This window comes from Oreochromis niloticus, linkage group LG3 (genome assembly GCF_001858045.2).
Source record: "Oreochromis niloticus isolate F11D_XX linkage group LG3, O_niloticus_UMD_NMBU, whole genome shotgun sequence".
Classification (NCBI taxonomy): Eukaryota; Metazoa; Chordata; class Actinopteri; order Cichliformes; family Cichlidae; genus Oreochromis; species Oreochromis niloticus.
The window spans coordinates 66,019,346-66,041,971 of NC_031967.2; the positions used below are offsets into that span (position 1 = coordinate 66,019,346).

General features: G+C 38.6%; 1 protein-coding gene and 1 long non-coding RNA gene across 2 annotated transcripts in view; one reads left to right on the forward strand and one right to left on the reverse strand.

The window, feature by feature from the left end:
- The window catches only part of LOC102076691 (NACHT, LRR and PYD domains-containing protein 12), a 46,223-nt gene extending 40,304 nt beyond the window's left edge, over positions 1–5,919 (forward strand). Inside the window, exons 6-7 of the mRNA XM_025905198.1 lie at positions 4,924–4,983; positions 5,826–5,919. Of these exons, the coding sequence (XP_025760983.1) occupies positions 4,924–4,983; positions 5,826–5,919 (154 nt within the window). The remainder of the gene's footprint in view (positions 1–4,923; positions 4,984–5,825) is intronic.
- Positions 5,920–20,801: 14,882 nt separating this feature from the next.
- Positions 20,802–21,836, reverse strand: LOC112846376 (uncharacterized). The gene is made up of 2 exons (XR_003219314.1): positions 21,614–21,836; positions 20,802–21,142 (listed from the first exon to the last, which is right to left on the reverse strand). It is a non-coding gene; the product is annotated as an uncharacterized LOC112846376 (long non-coding RNA).
- Between the last annotated feature and the right edge of the window lie 790 nt (positions 21,837–22,626).

A 22,626-nucleotide genomic window follows, 5' to 3' on the forward strand; every position in this document is an offset into this window, starting at 1 on the left:
CCGAATAGGACATTGTGCAGAGAGGACCAGTGAGAGATGAAGCTGGACGAGTTTGACTGCGAGAAGATAGGAGATGATTGGATTGAAAATTGAAACCTGAACTCATGAATTGTTTAGGGATGTCCACCATAGCATAACAAAGAGGTAAACATTAGAAAAGGTAAGAATAATGAAAGAAATAATTGTTATTACCTTAATGAATAGAAAACACACATACAAATTGTTACATGTGAGATTATTTTTGAAATGAATCAGAAGTGAGATAGTTTGAATCTAGAGCTCAGTGAAAAGATGCATAAATTAAATATGAATACATGAAAATGCAATGAATACATAAGGATGCAATGAAGAAGCAGCTTACATTCAATTAACATAAAACGCAAGGAAGAACACGCTTACATACATGGCATAATTGGTATTTTTGACTAGAAAAAGAGAAGTGGGTCGTTTAGGCGTCCGTGATAATAATGAAAATGTCTTAGTTTGTTATTTTCAGGAGTAAAGCAGACTTGGACCGGCTCTCCACAGCAGCAGTCGGAAGAAAGTTAGAGGTTAACATCTATGGATAAGTTAAGGCAAGTTTCTGGTTGAATTGTTCACAGCATGATGTGTCCAGGAACCTGAAAAGCAAGCCCCAGCTCCTGGCTGAAGACCAGGAGGGCGGTAATTTAAGGTGGGAAATCAAAATGTGGGTTAGTAACTCGGGGAAAAAGAAAACTGACTGCTTAACTGGAGAGTTGGGAAGAAGTCTGGGAGACTGTGAAGTCATAGATGCAAAATAACATATACCCATACACACACAAACAGAAAATGCATTAACCTTATAAAGACAAGCTCCTGAAGCTTAATGAACAGATATTGATTAAAAACCTGGCTAAGAACATAAGCATATGCAATGAAGATCTGCTTGCTACTTGTATGAGTGATAGAATGGTGTGAATGTTGAATAAACTGATTAAACTAGTTTAAAAGGGTGACTTAGGAGTGCTTTTGCACTGAGTGATCAGAACAAGTGATTAGTATAGAAAGAAAATGAAAATAATTGAATAGTGGCATGAGGTTTAAAAAAGTATTTCTTTTGCCAAGTTAAATTGTTGAGATATGGCTGAGTATGGAAAAAGTTTGAGAGCTCGTGTGAATGTGGACAGAGGAGCTTGCTGTGTGTGTGTGATTGAGGCCTTAAAGGAGGGGTAGATTGTTCAGAGGTGCAAATTTGATTAGGAGGTTTATAAATTAGTGTTGACACATTGTTGTAAGATCTTAGGCTGAATCTGAGTATGGTAAAGTGCCTAACCAGGGTTATTGTTGTGTACGAAACGGTGCAGCTTTTGGCGAGGTTTTCAGTGTGTCGAACGGGTGAAATTTCAGATTGTTGAAGATTTTTGAGGTTGTTGTTTTATTTTTAATAGAGGGAGTTTTGATAAACATGGACATGTCTAAAAGGGCCCATAGTTTTTATAACAGTGCACTTATAAAGAAAAACCTGTCAGGTGATTTTGTTTTGTACTTTGATGAGCTAATACTCAGCTCTCTTTTTTCTCATTTTTGTTGTAAGCAGGCCTGCAAAAGAGTGGATAACAGCGCTGACAAAGTAAAAGGATTGCCGCGAGCCAATCCAGTCTAAAAGCAGAAAGAACTATTTTCTTAAAAACAAAGTAAAACAAATAAATGAGTTGATGTTGCTGAGAGTGAAGACTGAATATTTGCGAGATAGTCTCCACTGTCAGCAAGACCTGATGTTAATGCGTGTGAGTGAATGTGTGTAAATGGATGGTGACTGGACGGACGAGGCAGACCATAGGTTGGACCGACTGGACACTGACAAAAGACTGGACTAAGGTTAGACACATGACTGATAACTTTTCTGTTTTAAGTTTTCTTTTTTATAATACAGGTTGGATCATAAGTGAGGAAAAACTGAGTATGAAATGTGAAGTTCTGGTTAACACACAGGTTTTTGTTTCTAGGACGTTTCAAGGATGCAGGCTGTGGATGGAGCCAAGAAAGGATTTGACATGATGATTAATTTGATTTCATTCCTTAAATACAGGTTTGAAGGGCCGGAGCATGTATGCCTAATATGATAGGACTAACTTTTTTCTTTTAATTTCCTAAGCTCGAGTGAAGGATTTTGAGTTTGTAACACATGAGATGTGTCACAAAAAGGGGGGTGTTAATATATGCGATTAGCTACATGAAAGGTGCTCTTTTAGGGTTACTAAGCAAATGTCTACGTGACCTTTCTGAGTTCTGAGAATAACTCTGTTAAGTTGACAGGAAACACGTCGAGACAGCAATATAGGGCAAATATGTTTGAGCTTGTAATTAAATGTGGGGCTTGAAAAGAGGAAGCAAATTTGGTACAGGACGTACGTGAGATGATCAGACGAGAGAAAGGAGAAGAACAGAGCACAAATACACCGAGTTGTTTATATTACAAAGAAGATCAAAAGCTTGTTAGACACAGGTTATAATGGAAGCATAAAAGGGATGAGAGGAACTTTACATAACATAGAAATCCTGCAACAATTCGTAAATTGCCCAAACACAGTGTTCAGACCGGATATGCGCTACCCGTTAAAGGGGGCGAAGAAATCAGGCCTAAGTTTGAAAAATGAAATGGGTTAACTCGATAGAGGATGTTTCCAAAGGTAGAGAAAATAAGGTAGGACCTTTTACCAGGAGAAAGCTAACTGTATCTTTTACACTTTACAGTGTGCATTGAGGGAAGTCAGGAATAGTTTAAATTAGGATTGAAAAAAAATTAAACTAGGTGAAAAGGGGGTGTAGCAAGTAGATTTAGGGCAGTTCACAGCCTGGCGTAAACGCAAGGTGCTGTCACACAGCTTAAGTTATTTGGTTGATTTATTTTATGACAAAATAATAAGGAAATATTAAAATATACAACACGTTGAGAAGATCTCTTATGTTATATTTTAGTGTTTAACATGGAAGATGCCTCTCTGGAGCTTCTCTCCTGATGCTACTCCACCAAAAGAAGCTTATGTATAGAGACTATGTCAGCTCCCAAACAGACAACAACAAACCAAGATTAGCAATAAACAATCTAAACAAAATAATAACAAATGAAGAACAATACAGAATCCAAATCTGAACCAAAGAACAAAATAGTGAAATGTGGATTATTGGGTTTTTCTCTGTATATATGAAGTATTTGTAATGTGTATCTGCTAATGAAGGCTTGTAGAGGCCAGTTTATACTCACAAACGAGTGCTCGGCCAGACTGAAAAACAGGAAGCTTTAGTGCACAAGGCATATTAATAAATATAGACACAAAAAGAGGAACTCCCCATATAAACAACGTTCAAAAATGTGTGAAGTAAAGTACCGAAATAACACTATATAAGTCACAGCTGATGATTCTAATGTTAGAGAGCTCTTGCAACTGGCGTCTGAGCTGTGCAGAGGTCTCTCTTAAGACAGGTATTTATGTAGGTTAGCATGAGGTTGAGTTAATTTATACACAATGCATAACTGTGCTTGTTTAGAGTTGATGTTCTATCCAAGAGGGTTTTAAGCTTCACTGGTGAGAGTGTCCAGGTGATACATGTTGAGGGAAGATGAGAACATAGCAGGTGAATTACATGCGCGCTTACAAACACACATGATTTAAATATAGGCCAGGCCAAAGGCCTGGACTTGATGCAGCTTTCAACTTTACAGCTCCTAACTTGTAGGAATGGCGTGGAGTGTAATGAATGAATGCAAAACATGCTTACAGACACAATCATAACAGGGGTTTATTTTACAGGGTAAAGGTGGACCACAGGTTGCTTTGTTTCTGCTTAGCAACTCCGGAGGTAAAAGGTGTTAAAGATAAATATGCAATAAGCGAACAGGAAATGTGTGAAGGTGAGCCGGGTGAAACAAGATGTTGTAGATAATGGAAACTTGTCTAACGGGCATTAACAGTAACCTTGGCATGTTATGTATATGCTTGAGGCCAAAAGAGGCGTAAATCCAGATAGAAAATTTTGAAGTGTGCTTTTTAGCGGAGATTTAGGCTGACAGGGGGATGGTGTGCATTTTACTTGGGTTGTGTTTAATAAGACTAAAAGCGTTGCTCACACACATAAAGAGTATTGAGATTAAATAAAGTTAATATAATGGATAGAGCCCAGAACAGGATAATACATAAGTAAAATCAAATGTAATGTTTGATTTCACTTTTATTGGGAAAATAATTAGCCAAGAAATGTGTATTGAATTCTCCACATACTTTGAAACTGCGCAACTCTGAGTGGGCAATGTAATGAAGCAACTGTTACATATTTGCATTAAACTAGCCAACATAGACTCACCACCACATGATGTTGCCCTGCAGCGGGGGCAGAAAATCATTTGCAAACCAGGGATCTTATGTTGATTATCATATTCTTACTTATGTACACACACACACACAGAAGGGAAAAATTTCAAAACAAAACAAAAAACAACTTCGCTTAACCTGTCAAGCACAGGAGCAAAATAAAAATCTTTTTGGGCTCTGTTAAAATTTCTTTAGTAAAAGTGTAAAAGGCCAAACCTAGGAAGTTCGGCAAACAGGAAAGTCCCTCCAGTATCAGGAGTTAATAGTCAGGAAACATTCTTCACTTTAACGCCTTTTTTTTTTTTTTTTTCTGAAAAACCACTGACTCATAGATGCAGACAGACATACAAGTGCACATACATCCAGATGTGCATTTAGACATTAAAAGTGTAGAGGCATGTACACACAGATTGGCAAACCGGTACAGAGTCTAACTGAAGAGCTTAACAAAGTGGACGTGGCAGTAGGGTTTGTGATTTTGCCTGATATGATATTGTGAACCAACTTTGAATAATGACAGGAACCTGAGATGAACACAGTAAGTTAGTAAGGTGTAGCAGAGAAAAGGTTGTTTGTTTTCTATCCCTTACAGGAGAAGATTTCCACTAGAGAGGGACCCAGAAAAGGAGCGGAGATTACCTAAGCATGAAGTGTTTTCAAGTGGGAGCTGGTGTTTTATTGCTGGACCACCTAGAGGACATGAGGTTGTTGTCGGATTAGCTGAGTCAGGGGGCGGCAAGAGAGGGTCAGAGCGAAGGTAGTGGACCTGGGAATGGTGTAGTGACGTCTTTGGAAGACGTCAAAAGGGGGAATTGTGGAATTACAGGGATTATTTTATATAACCATCATCTTTGTCATTGCATTAATTATCATTTCATCCAAGCATTTATTGAAGTTGCTGGCGTTATGTTATAATTGATATTATAGGGGTTATCATAATCAAATATTAACATGTTTATTACAGGTGCAGTTATAACTACTTTAAAATGATTGAGTTAAATATATATGTATCATAACTCATATGCTGAGTATATGGTTACAGTAAAATAGTAGCTGAGCAAAGGCCTGAATGTATTCAGCTTCTTGTTGCATTTGAGTTTGCCTAGTTACAGGTGACGGAAGGATGTCCAGCCCATGGTGACCTCAAAGGCCTTAGATCATCACCATATTCTTAAGAGTATGCCACAAGGAGGAACCTCTATGTTGCAGTTAATTCTTAAAATACATGAATGTTCTGTACATGCAAATTATGTGCTTGTAAACGCAAGAAGGGGCGTTACAATACCCTGATGTTATAAAAGCAATCTAGAGTGTATTTTGGGCAGAGATGTACAACTGCTTTGCAGTTTGCACCTCTCCACGCTGCGTGCATTCATTAAAATCAATTGTTTGAACGGCCTTTTCTGGACTATCATTGTTTTACTCTCATCCTCAATTTCGAACCCGTAACAAGGGCTAGCCTCAGTTTTTAGAAGTAAATTCCGAGTGCGGCAGCTGCCTCCTGCCTCGTACTCCAGCTTCGAAGTACAACTACTGGAGCTGTCCGGTTCCCCCTGGACTCTCTGTGCGGTGGCGTATCGACCTCTGAAGCACAACAAGGATTTTTTATCTGTGAATTTGCTGGTCTTTTAGGATTTATCATTTTAAATTATGATTGTGTTCTTATTTGTGGTGATTTTAACATTCATATATGCTGTGAGGCGGACCTATTGGCTAAGGAATTTCTTGCCCTTATTGACTCTTTTAATATCACTCAGTGGGTGAAAAAATCAACCCACACTAAAGGCCATATGCTGGACATGGTATTTGCGCATGGACTGGATATTTGCATCACGGACATTAATGATGCTGGGATTTCGGACCATTTCCCAGTAATGTTTGATGTTCAGGTATGCAATATGGAACTGAACTCTGAGGGTCCACTGTGCCTATCGCGTCTGATTAATTCTGAGGCTGTTGCCCTTTTCTCTGCGGCCTTTGCTAACTCTGTCTGTTACGATGAAATCAGTAATGCACCTCTCTTGGTTGATGGCGCAGTCACCTCTTTTATTTCTACATGCTCTTCTATTTTGGACACTGTGGCTCCAGTAAAGACTAAACGCCGTAAAACCTCTCGCCAACCCCGGCTAAATGAATCCACCCTCGCTCTTAGGCATGAATGTTGTCGAGCTGAGAGGAGATGGAAAAAAGATCAACTTCAGGTGTCCCTTGACATTCTGCACATGAGCCGGTCTAAATTTCAGAAGGCTGCCAAAACGGCAAAAACTTCTTTTTTGTCGAACATCATTGCAACTAATAGTCACAATCCTCGAGTTCTGTTTAAAATTTTTAACTCAGTGGTTAATCCCTGCTCTGATGTTTCGATGGATGCCTCCCCGGCCCTCTGCGAAAAATTTCTAAATCATTTTATAGATCAACGGTTTTTCAACAGTTTGAACCTGTGTCATTCTCTACTTTAAAGGAAATAATTAATAACCTGAGAAGCTCAAATTCTCTGCATAACATTATTCCTTCTCGTATTATTAAGGATGCATTGAATACAATCGGGTCCTGTATCTTAGTTTTAATGAATTCATCACTGTTATCTGGCTGTGTTCCGACTGTCTTTAAACATGCAGTGGTGCAACCTGTTATCAAGAAAAGCAGCTTTGATCATAACCGAAACTGCCCTACTAAGAGTTTTCAATGACCTCCTTCTAATCGCTGACTCTGGGCGCCCTACGGTCTCAGTTCTATTAGATTTGACTTCAGCCTTTGACATGTTTGACCATGATATCCTCTTGGCAAGGTTAGAACAAGTAGCAGGCCTTAAAAGAAATGTTCTATCATGGTTTAAATCATATTTTTCTGAGAGGTCGTTCTCTGTCATGATGGGAAAATATTCCTCTTCTTCTGCCCTTTTTAGCTGTGGTGTGCCCCAGGGCTCGGTATTGGGTCCTGTGTTGTTTTCTCTATACATGCTGCCCTTGGGCTCCATTTTTGAAAAACATAATGTCTCTTTTCACTGCTATGCTGATGATATTCAAATCTACCTCCACTTGACTGGGGATGTTTCATGTCCACTACATCCTCTGTTTGATTGTCTGAGGGATGTCAAAGACTGGTTATCACGTAACTCTCTTACTTTAAATGAAAGTAAGAGTGTTTGTTGACTCTCCGTGCGGATAAACTACGAGCTCTGAGTGTGTTCTTTGGTTTGAGAGGACTTTGTGACGGGGGGTTTGGTGAGTTTGGGTAAAACCGACAACAAAGCTCCCTAACCGGGAGATAGCTAGCAAGTTTACGGTAGCATTAGCTACCAGCAGCTGCTAGCTCGCCAGTTAAATAAAAGAAGAAAGGACCCCTGGACTGGAAAGGCTGGTTAAGACAAATATTTTATCGGAGTTTCACGAGTAACACAAACTAAAGACAGTATGCCACCCAAGAAAGGCCCAACACCAGAGGAGGTCGAGGACATAAAAACCTCCCTCGGAGCGCTGTGCGGAGACGTGGCCGCAGTCAGGGCGCAGCAGGAGCTGCTTCTGGGGCTTCTGGAGGAGGTAAAACAGCTATGCCTCCAAAATGCCGAGAAGGACAGACGAATTATGGATCTCGAGCGGCGGGTGGATGAGCTGGAGCAGTACACCCGTACAAACGACGTGGTCATCAGCGGTATTAAAATCAAGCCGCGCTCGTATGCGCGCGCGGTGGCCGGGAACGTCGAGGAGCCCAGCGACGAGGAGACCCGCTCGGTGGAGCAACAGGTGGCGTCCTTCCACCAAAGCAAGGGGATAGAGATGGACCTGGAGCACGTAGAAGCATGTCACCCACTGCCCAGGAGGAGCGACAGACCGCCGGCCGTCATTATGAGATTTGTCAATCGGAAGAACAAGGTCGCACTGCTGAAACAAGGACGCAAACTGAAAGGCACGGATGTTTTCGTTAATGAGCATCTGACACGAAAAAACGCAGACATCGCGAGGAAGGGAAGGCAACTGAAGAAGAACGGTAAAATACAACATACATGGGTAACAAACTGCAAGATTTTCATTAAGCTAAACGGGACACCAGAAGAGGCAAAAGTACTGACAGTGAGGAACATGGAGGATCTGGACTAGTACAAATGACACCAATGTATCGAGGTGTAATGGAATTTCTTTCACTTATGTATTAGTCACGTTATTGTAATGCCTTGGTGATTTTAACATGTCTGACACTCATACTTAAGACAAATGGTAGGGGGTGTAGTAAGGATGTTGGGGGAAACAGGAACTCCAGAGGACCAGTCTTTTGTCTCTTCAAGGACTCTGGGAGGTAGCAAGGGAGTGTGAACCTTAAGGTGTGAAACAGCTGTGTACTGCCTTTTGTTCCTGGAGAAGGTATTTAAGTGAGAGCCGTGCTAGGCTCAGTGAGACTCTGCTGACCCTGCCCCGTGGTTATGCAGGCTCTCCACAAGCTTGTTTGTATGTGTTCTGTGTGCTTTGGATTAAAGAATGTTGGCTACCGCTCACTGCTCATCTGCAGGCTTTATTTAAGTGGAAAAACTTCCACAACAGAAGTAATATCCCAGATAGCAAGGAAACATTGAAACAATGTTGAGTCAATATCAGGCGACGTCATTGAAGCAACGTTGAAGTGTGACGTTGACCCAACGTCACTCTTGCACCCATTTTTAACGTTGAAACAACGTCAGGTTTTGATGTTGAATCAATGTTGAAACCTGACATCGATTCTACGTTATATTTTCTAACACTGTTGACATTGAAACAATGTCAGATTCTGATATTGAAACACTGTTGAGCTATGGTATTGATTTTCCACCTCTTTTGCACAGTTGCTTTTTATTGAAAAAAAAAACAAAAACAAAAAAGGTCAATAGACATGTATCATTTGCAAAATACTTTATTAAAAGACAAAGTTTCCTATTTATATTTCTATGTTTCACGTCACTTTTTATCATTTACTCCGGGATGGGGATGGATGATGTGCGTCCTACGCGCCACCCGTACGATCTGGAGCATATCTGAGCCATTTCTGGACTGCTTGAGCAAAGACCAACTCAGACATAGAGTTCGCCCCTACCTGCTGCGCAAGGCCATCTAGGACAAAAATAGACACACACACAAAAAAACAAAGACAAAAAAAAGGGAATTAGAGCACATGAATAAGCTCTTGTTAATTGTCTTCAGCAGGGAGAAAGTATGTAAACTCCTAGGCTGATAAACATGAAAGTCACCAGGCGGAAATCAGCAAACTGCCGCATTTGATTCCCAAAGAGCTATAAGCTGAAAATGTGATATGTCTTAGCATGGTGTGCCGTTTTTTTTTAAAGGATACACGTGTATCCTTTAAAAAAAAAAGAAAGAAAACATGGGGTCCTCGGGCTGTACAAAGTGTACAACCCGAGGACAAAACAAGCCAAAGACCAAAGACTAGGGATGGGTATCGTTTAGGTTTTATCCGATACCGGTGCCAAACCGGTACTTTTGAAACGGTGCCGGTGCTTAAACGGTGCTCAAACCGGTGCTTAAAGAATGGAGAACACAAACTTTGTCCAAAAACCTCTCATGTTTAGCTGGTTTTTTGTAAAAAGATAACAATGTTAGCCTTTTCTGCAGCTACAGGGCATATATGGTCTCACTCTTGACTGGAAGTAGTGCTTAAACAATGGAAAAAAAACAAACTTCCCATATGGAAAAGAAATAGTAAAAACTTATACAAGACTTGCATAACATGTGGCCTACTTCATATAGTGAATCATTTAAGGCTTATATGATTCACTCATGAAAGTGGCCACTTTCTCATTACTTTCATATATTGTTTTAGTAAGTATCCAAAACATACAAGTTTCATTTATATAATTTTTCAAGGGATCTTATATCTGTTTTCACTCTTGTATGCTTTTCATACAAGTTTCACACAAGACAGATACAAACTTTATAAGATTTTTATATATCTTTTACATATGGGTTTGTCCAAAAACCTCTCATGTTTAACTGTTTTCCACTCTTTCTTTGGTCATTTTAGCCTTTTTGGCCAGGGTGAAGGGAGTATTTGCCATCAAACAAGAAGACAGCCGCATGTAACTACGACGGTGTTTGCTAGTTCACCTTACATGCATTAATGTGATAATGTGGTTAGCATACTCAACGTTAATTACACACGAACAACATGAAGCTACTCACGCAGAGGAGAACGGCTGCTGCTGCCATCATCATCCGTCATCATTTCTGCTACACTGGCAGGGCTAGGGGACAGGACTCTACTCTTTTGGGGGGATGTTGCTAACTCCAGGTCCGATAACAGGCACCACACCCGCAGTAGATGTGCACGGTGTGAGGTCTCGCAGCAAGCTATCAAACACGGCAAATTTCTCGGCTTTTAAAAAAAAACGCTATGCGTCGCCAGGTGTTTCATCAGATTCGAGGTGTTACCTCCTTTGACAGTATCACAGTATCAGCTTAAAGCACTTGTTGCAGGCTGCTGAGTTTGCACCTTTTGCTGTGAAGTACAGCCAGACTTTTGACCGCTTCGCCTTGGGCATTTTTAATCTGTAGCTCTGCTCTGAAAGAACGTATGTACCTGGCCCCGCCTACTATCCTCGGAAACGTAAAATGATTGGCTAGAATTGGCTCAGGAAAAAAAAAAAGAAGCACCGAAATAAAGCACCGAAATGTGCGCTGCTTTTCGGTCTGGTTACTACCGTTTATGTCAGAACCGGTGCCATGATGGCACCGGACACCGGTACCCATCCCTACCAAAGACTATCTCCAGATTAACCGGACATGAAAGTCTTGTTATTAAGAAAGACAAAGTAATATAGCAAAAACCAGACATAGGAAATGTGAAACGCACCCAGCACATCAATTGATCCCTTTATTGTTCACTTTAGGCTCATAAAACTACAATAAATGTTAAAACTTACCAAATATGCATCTGCACAGCGCTGTCTCTTTAAATGCCCTTTTTTGCTTTGTCTGGTCCTTGGTTTTTTTTCCCTGCCCAGTTGAGTACAGAGGCCAGCTCCTTTGTAATGGCATAAACCATTACACGGCGGACTCGCACCTCCAGTGTGGTCCAGCAGCACCAATCAACGCAAAGCGTCTCACCTATAGACACATTTTATGAGATGGAATTAGCGTGTCTCATGTCTTAAATGTGTATGCAAGTGCTTGTGTGTTTACTTCATGTAATTGATGATAGAAACATGTCATTTAGTTTTCCCTAAAGCCTGATTTTCAAGTCATACAAAGAATAAACCAAAGTATTGGCAGTACAATGTATTTCTATTCCCTTTTGTTGGATATTCATTTGTTAGTTCTTGTAACTGCTAAAAGTGTTTACTAGTTTTTGCCTGTCACATATATTTGTTATACCATGTAAACTGTGAAATTCCAAGATTTTCAAACTTGCCTTGTAATAGTGGCCTCACAGAGTCTCTGGAATCTACAGAAAAAAAAAAAATCACAACAAGATGACATTCAGGAGTATAAATTGGGGATTTTTTTAGATAAGAGTACAATGACATTGTGATGCAGCTTTAAAGCTTTTTTAAAAGCATACCATCTATAGGGAAGACATCAGACTCTGCATGCTGGCGAGATCGCAAAGCTGTGTCGGTTTGTGCCGGAGTGGCGAAAGGTGCCGGAAGCTGGGTGGGGCATTATGATGGTTGCTATCAGTGGGCTGGGGGGCAGACTGTGGAGTGATGAGGGCTGTTTAGAAAAAGATAATTTTTTAAGTATTTAAGAATACAGACAACTTGTCAGAAAAGTTTCCTCGTGTCAGACACAGATATGTACACAGACACTAGTCAGTATTTTATTACCTGGTATTTTCACTCGAGGGGCCTGGGGAAACCGTTTTTTTGTAGGCTGCTCATCCTCTGAGTCCATATATGTGTACAGGGGATTTGGTCTAAAGAAAAGAAATTAAAAACGGTCTTAAGTAATTGTAAATATGCTTTTGGCATATTGTTTCCTAAAGTTAGTTTGATTTCTAACAACACACACAGGAAACAGAGACGTGCAAGAAGGTACAGTATACAATGAATTTTTGAAGTGCACAAGTGTACACGGCTTTGCATTTTTAAAAAGTTTACAAACTTCCACTTTTTGGACTATATTTTGTGGTGATATTGCAGTATGCAAGCACCACAGATATGTATAAAAGACAAGATCATAAATTCTTAACAATCAAAGATATGTTTGTGAATAAAAAGGTTTTACTTGTGCTTTCTTTTAAGCCTGGTCTGGGTTTCTTCTTCGGACTGAAGGTCAGACGTATCACAGCGTTCACGTGGATATCTCTGACGACTGCGTTCTGCTTCGTGAAATGTGCCTGGAAATACAAACACAACGTACGGCCAGACATACATTACGTGTGGACAAAAGGTGCAAACGCATAGAAAAATCAGCGGTTTCAAAAATACGCTGGTACATGTGGACGTAGCCTTATTCATTATTCAAGGCACAAACGGAAAGTCACGTACGCGTGCAACGTACAGTCACGTGGGCATGCTGCATGAGCATTCGAACTGAGTCTAAAGTTTTCGTGTGCGAATTGAAGCGAGTGCTCTCCAATCATCAAAAGTAAAGTCATTGAACACGTTTATACAGTTAACTTTACGTTTATCAATCATATATCACAGATTTAGAATTTTTTGTAGTACTAAGCAACTACAGAGCGAAAGTCTGGGTCAAGCGCCTTTGTTCCAAGAACAAAGGAAACCTCAAAGCGTTAAAGCTAGCTTTGTAAGGGAATATAACGAAGAAATTATGAAACGAAAATCTTTTCTTTCTTGATATACTTTGTTCGCAGTGCAATTTATTTGTTGCCGGATTGCAAGAAGTAGACACAATTTCGGACGTAAATAACAGTAAAAAAAACTTGTTAATGTACAACATTAACGAGTTTTTTACTGTTATTCAAATGCAAACATGGAAATAACGAGTAGGAAAAAAAAAAGCATTCATTCTTACCTTATACTAATCGTGGTGCAGGCCAGCGCAGTGCATGAACTGATGCCTTCTCCGGTCAATTCCGCTGAGAGTAAATCAAATGTCCCGCTCTACTGTAGAAGACAATGAATACCTGGGGGGATGTACCAATGTGAGAGGGGTGCTGCGGAATAGTCCAAGTGATCGCTGCTTTAATTTCGGTCAACTATACATAAATTGCACGTAGACATGATTTTTTAAAGCTGGTGAACTAGACCAAGTCATTGATAACAAATGAACAATAAATCTACTTTCTCTGGTACTTTATACCCGATCAGTTGCAATGCAATTTAATGCTCAACTACAAATCGATGGTTTTTGATGGTGACCGGAGCCGAATGATCGTCAACTATAAATAGACGTTTTCTCGACGTTGTTGTTGTCACCTGGTCGACTATAAATAGATCAAATATCAATGACAAAAAAACAACGGTGAATCAACATCGTTACAACGTCTCTATAGTAAGACCGTCGGTTTACCACAGTATTTCAATGTTGTTACAACATTGGCATTTCAACCCCGACCATATACGACGGTTCGGATGAAAAATCAACATAGATTCAATGTCGTCTTGCTATCTGGGATATAACTCTAATGACAATCAAAACGATAAATACATCAACATTTTTAATTACACCAGGAAATGACATGGACACGTTGAAATCAATTCTTCATCAGAAAGTAATTGATCTAGATTGTGAATATAAGGAGCATAATATAATAGACCCAGAAATAGATTCTGAAAGTAATTTTCTCTCTTCATTTGTTAAAAATTGTAATTATTTCACACAGAAACAATATGAAAAAAAAAAATCAACCTAGACGGGAAGCTCTCATTAATTCACTTTAACAGCAGAAGTATGTACTCTAATTTTGATTTCATTAAGGACTACTTGCAACAATTTTCTCGACCCTTTAGTGTTATAGCCATCACTGAAACTTGGTTCAATGTCCATAAAGGAATAGATTTCTGTTTGAATGGATATGATTTAAAATACATGAATAGATTAAATAAGGCGGGTGGCGGGGTTGCTATATATGTTCATAACTCTATAAAATATAATGTTGTAACAACTATGTCTATGGCTATTGATGGAATTTTGGAAGGTTTGACTATTGAAATCATGAATGAAAAAAAGAGAAATGTTATAATAAGTTGCATATATCGGACACCCAGTTCAAGTATTGACACTTTTAATGAATGGATAGAAAAAATGTTTGCTTCGGTGAACCAAAAATTACTATTCATCTGTGGTGATTTTAATATTGATTTGCTAAACCCAACAAGGTTAAAAGCCATTGATGACTTTACTGACACGATGTACAGCTTATCACTATATCCAACAATAACAAAGCCAAGCAGAATAACATCACATAGCGCCACTATTATTGACAACATTTTTACTAACGTCATGGATTTCCAAATTAATAGTGGCCTGCTTGTCTGTGACATAACTGACCACTTACCAGTTTTTACTTTGTGTGACTGTGATTTAAAAAAAAAATAGATACCAAGATTACGATAGCAAAGCGAACAATAAATGATGAAGCAATTCATGCTTTCAATTTCGATTTGGCACAACAAGATTGGAGTTCGGTGTTTGAAGAGTCAGATGTGGACAAGGCTTATGACAATTTCCTAGATATTTTCATTATGTTGTACAATAAACATTGTCCTGTAAACGAATACAAGACAAAGAAAAAAAAGATAAAAAGTCCTTGGCTCACAAAAGGAATTATCAATGCTTGTAAAAAGAAAAACAATCTGTATAAACAGTTCATCAAAGTAAAAACAAAAGAAGTGGAACAAAGATATAAAGCATATAGAAATAAATTGACTGATATTAAAGAACGAGTAAACAACTTTATTATAGAAGAAGATTATATGAAAATAAAAACAATATAAAAGGAACTTGGGATGTGTTAAATAACTTAATTAAACAAGGATCTTCTGGAACATCATATCCTGAATATTTCATTGATCCAAATGGTGAAAATCACAACATGAGTAACATTGTTGATGGGTTCAATAAATTTTTTATAAACGTTGGCCCTGAACTAGCAGCGGACATCCCGTGTCAAAAAAATGAAAATATCAGTAATATAAAATCAAATCCCTTTTCACTGTTCCTCTCAGCTACAAATGAGCAAGAAGTAATAAATATCACATTAAAATGTAAAAGTAAGTCTTCAATGGATTATCATGACATAAATATGTCTGTAGTTAAACAGGTTATTCTGAATATTGCTAGTCCCTTAACATATGTATGTAATTTATCATTTCAGTCCGGTTGTTTTCCCAAAAAAATGAAAATTGCGAAAGTAATACCATTATACAAAAGTAATGACAAACACAGTTTTACCAATTATAGGCCTATTTCTCTACTGCCTCAATTCTCAAAAATTTTAGAAAAACTTTTTAATTCAAGATTAGAAAAATTCCTTGAAAAACATCAAGTAATAAATGTTGGTCAGTATGGTTTCAGAACGCAAAGAACCACTTCAATGGCGATAATTGAGGCAATAGAAGAAATTACTAATGCACTGGATAAAAATAAATATGCAGTTGGTATTTTTGTTGATCTCAAAAAGGCCTTCGACACAATCAATCACTCAATTTTATTGGATAAATTGGGAAGATATGGTATTCGAGGGAAAGCTGGTAACTGGTTAAAAAGTTACCAAACGGGTCGGGAACAATATGTTAGCATTGGGCATTACCATTCAGAGAAACTTGGTATTACATGTGGTGTTCCCCAAGGGTCAGTGTTGGGACCAAAACTTTTCAACGTATACATAAATGATATTTTTGATGTTTCTCAAGTACTTAAGCTCATACTGTTCGCAGATGACACCAACATATTTTTCAGTAGTGATGATTATATTGATCTTGTAATGACCGTAAACAGGGAGCTAAAATTAATTAAAAAAATGGATGGATATAAATAAATTATCATTAAATATAAATAAAACTAAAGCAATGTTTTTTGGTAATTTAATAGAATTACCAATTATTATTGAAGGTGTACCAATTGATAATGTGAGTGAAAACAAATTTTTGGGAGTCGTAATTGATAACAAAATTTCATGGAAACCCCACGTCAGACACATAAAAACCAAAATTTCCAGAAGCCTCGCAGTTTTGAACAAAGTGAAACCATACCTTGATAAAGATGCACTTCGTACTCTGTACTGTACCCTGGTTCTTCCATATTTTACATATTGTGTGGAAGTGTGGGGAAACACATATAAAAATACAACTAATCCATTAGTCACAGTACAGAAACGAGCACTGCGTATTATTCACAAGGCTGGTTATCTAGATCATACTCACAAACTCTTTCTTCAGGCAAAGTTACTCAAATTCCAGGATCTGGTTAATTACAATACATCCATAATCTTATACAAAGCCTTTAATAAACTTCTACATGCAAATTTACAATCTATATTTGAAATTCGTGAAGGGGTTTATAATGTGAGAGGCTTCAGAGAATTCAAATTACCCAGAACTCGAACAACCCGTAAAGGTTTTTGTGTGTCTGTATGTGGTGTGAAAATCTGGAACAGTCTGAGTTTACAATTGAAACAATGCAAAAATATTCATAGATTTAAATTCCTCTACAAACAGTTGGTCTGGTCACAATATACTCAATGATGGTTTTTAGTGTGCTCTGTAATGTCTGTTCTCTTACCATTGCTGGTATGGATTCCAAAAAAAAAAAAAAAAAAAAAAAAAAAATGTGCGTATGTATGTACATATATGTACGTGTGTGTAGATATATATGTATGTATGTATATGTATGTGTTTTGTTACTATGTAATTATTATTGCCTGTTACCTGTGGTAACGCAATTTATAATTAATATATTTGAATTCAGTTATGAAGGTTCTATTTGTTGTTTGCGAACTGCCGTTGAGATGCTTGCATGTGCCCGGGGCTGTTGATGGGTTTGTTTGGTTTGCAACGATGGGCGTAGCTGCGGGAAGCTTATTGTTTTTTGTTGATGAGTGAGCACAGGGGTGGGATTTAATAAGTTTTCTTCGTCCCACTCCTTTTCAGGTAAATTTTGTTTTTTGTTTTGTGCACTTTATGTTCAATATATGTATTTTGTTGTGCCTGAAATGAACAAATAAAATAAAAAAAAAAGAAAGAAAAAAAAAAGAAGACAGAAATTATTGTTTTTGATAGAAATATGCCTCTGGGACAACTGACTGGCACACTCGGGCCTGTTGCTAGTCACCTTACTGAAGCTGCTAGGAATCTTGGAGTTTTCATGGATAGTTCCTTCAAACTAGATAAACAGGTTTCTACTGTGGTAAAATCCAGCTTTCACCAACTCCGCCTAATTTCTAAGTCTAAACCTTATATACCACGCAAAGATCTGGAGGAACTCATTCATGCTTTCATCACTTCAAGACTAGATTATTGTAATTCTCTCTACTTGGGCCTCCAATCTTCCCTCCTTCAGCGATTGCAGCTGGTCCAAAATGCTGCAGCACGTCTCTTAACTGGCACTAGAAAGTATGATTCTATCACCCCTTTTCTAGCCAACTTACATTGGCTACCTATTAAATATCGAATTGATTCTAAAATTTTATTGTTTACTTACAAAATCCTAAATAATATGGCACCTGACTACCTAGCTGATCTCCTCTGTCTGTATAACCCTAAGAGAGCACTAAGATCATCAGGCCAACTGCTCTTAGTGCAACCTAGGTCTCGGCTGAAGACCAGAGGAGACCGTGCCTTTGCCGTTGCCGCACCCAGGTTATGGAATACTCTTCCTCTTCATATTCGCGCATCAGAATCCATTCAGTCTTTTAAATCACGTCTAAAAACGTATTTGTTTAACCTGGCATTCAAGGCTAATTAGGGTAATTTACATCTGGCTTTGCATTTAAATTATGTAATTATTTTATATTTTATATTGTGATTTTACCTGTATCATGATTTTACTGGAAAGGTATACTTCGGTCTTTAAAATGTGCTATATAAATAAATTTTGATTGATTGATTGAATTGTAGTGCTGGGCAACCATGAACACTTTGAATCACCATTAATGGCATTGTTACAGCAACATTCAATCCTGAGTTCAAAAGTAGTATATTGTGTACTTATTTTAATAGTACTGCAGTATGAAAACTCCAACATTCAGTGTGCAGATGTGAAACAAATCGGGTGCTTTTTAACAGCAGTATTCATTTTAACACAGTAGCAGTTCAAATATTTCGGTCAATCTGAGCTGAAACATGAATCTAATCAAATCAAACATCAAATCAAAGTTCTTTGCCTCTGCCAGGACGTTAACATTTGATCTAGTTTGTTCCGAACAAAGTTCCCCTCAGAGTGTAGAGCCACCATTATAACAGGCACCTTTGATCAACAGCAAGTGAACATTTATAAATGTGTGTTTTCAGAACAGGAACCACAGAACTATTTTCTGTTGTCAGGTAGCAGCACAAACGCTCATTTACTGTGCAGGGACTTTGAGTGTGTGAAGTGTGTGTTTGTGCTGGATTTCCTTTGGAGAAGCTCAGTCAGAAACAAGACAAAGAAAAACACTTTCAGTTGTCCAGATTGAGTTGACAACATGAACTGCAATTATCTTCCTCTGACTTGACATTTCCTTCCTCCTCTGCACCGAACCAGCTGCTAAGACACACAAGCTCATTGACATTTTCTGATGATAAAGAAACTCTCTTCTTCTGTACAATATGAGCAGCAAAAGAGAACAAGCTTTCACAGGTACAGATGTTAGAGCTGTGGCCAAGTACTTGTGTGCAGTTGAGGCTGTGCTGCATGTTTGGAGCAGCACTCTAATGGACAGGCCTCTGTACAGATGGTGGGCTCTGTATCCACCACACTGTTCTCAGCTGAGTCTTCCTGCTGTTCACAATCCCACTCTGATGAAGCAGCCAATAGGGCCAACTTTTTCTCTGGTGGCTCGGATGTTGTTGCTTCCACAGGTTTCTCTCCAACAACCCTCTGTTCCTTCAGTAAGTTGGTGACTGAGGCATTAACTTCAGCCTCTCAGATCTGGGTAAACACTTGAGCTCCTTGAATCTGGCTCCAGTGCAGCAGCAGTTTTCACATATACAATGTTGGCATTTTGTTTGTGTGTCTCCAGGTCTGTTCTGAATGTAGACTTGAATTTGACCACGTAGGCGGTGTCATCATCTGAGCTCTCATCACCCGAGAGAGACGACAAAACACAGGCAGAATCACAGAGCATGAAACTAACTTTTCTTCTCCCAGAAGTTCAGTCACAGACCTGCAACAGAAACAATAATCAACGATTCAAATGAGAATGTAGAGCATTCATTTACTTATACACAAACATGCAGGGACATGTTCAAAGGCAGACGTTTTGGCAGCAGCATCATATTTTTTGCACTATGTGTACTGAGTGTGCTGACTGTATTTGAAATGTCCCACTGCTGTGCAACATGAATCAAATGTTCTGCAAGTTTCAATCAAATGTCTTTGTTTTCATTATAGCCAGAGCATGTGAATGCAGCTCCCACTCTTCATTAATATCATGTACTGTAACTCCCATGGTAACCATGGTTACCCAGCCACATCCAGTAGTCTCCAGAGAGACCAACAGCTGGTGCACGTTGTAACGCTGTGGCTTTCTTGGCACTCTCCTTTTTCTTGGGGGAGGGGACTTGTACTAATTACCTTGAAATCATCCAGATGTCGTCCCTACTAACCCTGATAAGAAGTAAACATGATGAGCGTTAAAGGTAAAAGCCTGTCAGTCCATCTGTTAAAGGTAATTTAGCTTAGTTTGCTCTGGGTTCAGCTTTGACAAACATGTTCGACTGTTTCCATTAAGGCTCCACAGTTGTCATCTTGGACCCTCTCAGAGCCCCGTATGTTTGCAGAGACACCTACAGTAGGGAAATGTGCAAATGAAAGTCCAAACCATTGTACTTTAGCTTTACTTATATCTTACGCAGCAAATTTCAAATTCATACAAATTCAGTTTTAAAAGCTTTTATTGTGTGGATGCTGATTAAGCATCCACACGATTGAGTTCCTGTTTCTCTCTATTCTTTTTTGTGTGGAAGCTGATTAAGCATCCACACTATTGAGTTCCTGTTTCTCTTTATTCTTTATTGTGTGGATGCCTCAAAGGCAGCCACACTGTTGAGTTCCTGTTTCTCTTTATTCTTTATACTTTATTCTAGTTGCTTCCATACGTTTTTCGCCGTGGAACTACTTCCACAATTTTTGTCCGATTTTCACCGTTCAAATTTTGAAATATTCTGCTATTTCTGCTAATGCCGTCTATATCTTTTGGTGTTTATTACTATTATACTTTTTAAAATATTACACTTTTTTCCTTTTTTTTGTCCCATTTGTAACGCAAAGTTATTTAAGGGCTAGTGTTATTGCAATGGACGAGTTTATTGACTGACGCGCAGAAGAAATGGTTCTTTATGGAGCCTAGATGGTGTGAATGATGAGACCAAAGACTGCAGTATCTTGTACCAAAAATATATTGAATAAATGGGGAAAAGGGGAAATGGACCAAAATAATCAATACGACACACAACATAAATAAATGCCCACAATCAAATAATTGTGTAACAAATAAATCAATTGCTGTGATTTCCTGTGCAACAGTCCTTTTGTTAAGAGTCCTTTTCTTTTTAAAGTTCACTTTTTAAGGTATTCCTCCTTAGGGTCCAGTTTCATACAATGGGGAACAAATATGTCCGTAATCCATAGACGGCAAAGCGGGGGAAAAAAAACAAAGAATGGTCCTACCGGTTCGCCACTTCAATATGAAGATGATCAATTTAAAGGGAAAAAAAACCTGACCTGTAGGCCAGAAAAATATCCATTAGTAAATCAAAATCAATTCAGTTTACCGGTAAACAAATACATTTTTCGGCAAGTCTATATAACAATGCAAATCATCATCATCATCAATCACAAATGTACAACAGTTAACTTAGTAATCATCTTGGCTACGTAGCTTAATCTATATATTCCAGTAGCGTTCGCTACAAACAAATATAAAAACAACAATAAAGAAAAACAACTGTCTAACAGACAGCATAGCCGAATTCAAGGCAACACATAACAATAATCATTCAATTGCACTTTGTTTCAAAGTAAGCCCATTAAAGTGCTTAAGGAAATAAAGGTGTTCAAAAACAGCGGTTTTTGAACCGGAGTTCTGCTCGCGGTGGGAACGCCGCCGAACAAAGTCATTTGTTAATCACGAAAACGACCGACTGGTGACTGACAACTAAAAGATTGTTATTAGTAGATGCTAAGAACACTTACCGCTGAGGTGATACAATTTTATAGACGAATTTAGGGGAGAAAACGCTTTGTTTTCCAACACTGTTCTTAACGCCATAAGCATACAGCCACAGCAGGAGTCGAACCCGGAAGTATCCCTCCACGGCCGTATTCATAGTTGCCGCGACGTGGAAGGAGCCAATCAGGAGAGGGGCCTCAAATCAGCTGGCTTGAGTCATTTGACAGGGAGTAGTTGACATGGGTTACACATTGAAATGAATGGAAAACTTCCACAATTCTCCTAAAACTTGCTTGTTTTTGAAACTTCACTACTTCCTCATACTTTAACGTAGAACAACCCTTCAAACTTTAAAATGTTCTGAACTTATTGGGCTATTCAGGTATGATTCAGCTTTTTCATATCTTCTACCGTTTTAATCTTATCCCTCTTTAAGTTTTCAGTTGCAAAATTGTGATTTTTCAGAAAATACATGCGTTGTGATGGTTGCTATGCAATTAACTCAGAGTGGAGACTGGTCCTTTCTGAATTTTCTCTTCATGTCCAAACAACTTCTTGCTACTCACTCAATTTCCATTAAACCCCCACAAATTACATGAAAACGTGGGGCTTTTTGTTGGCTTTCAGAAAATGTCACTATCATTGTTGTGGAAGTTACAGATTTTTTGCAAATCTCGTCAGAGCAACACAAAGTCTGAAAACTCTCAATAGACAATCAATGGAGAGTTTGTTCAAAATCACCGCTGGAATTCTCTAACGAGAGGCATTTTCAAATTGTCATATCTCCTTAACGAAACAGAGTTAAGACATAAGGCTTGTGCCAATATATCTTCAGCCACTCCTGATGCTCACAATTCAATAATTTTTTTCCTCACCTATTACCGTTTGGCCATGAATTACATTTCTTTGAGGGTAGGAAATTCGTCCCGCGCTAAGATTTCTTCAGATTTCAAACTCTGGAAATGAGGCACTTTTTTCTCTCGTCATATCTTTTTGATGGATTTCAACAGAGCCCTGAAAATTTCCATGACTGTTC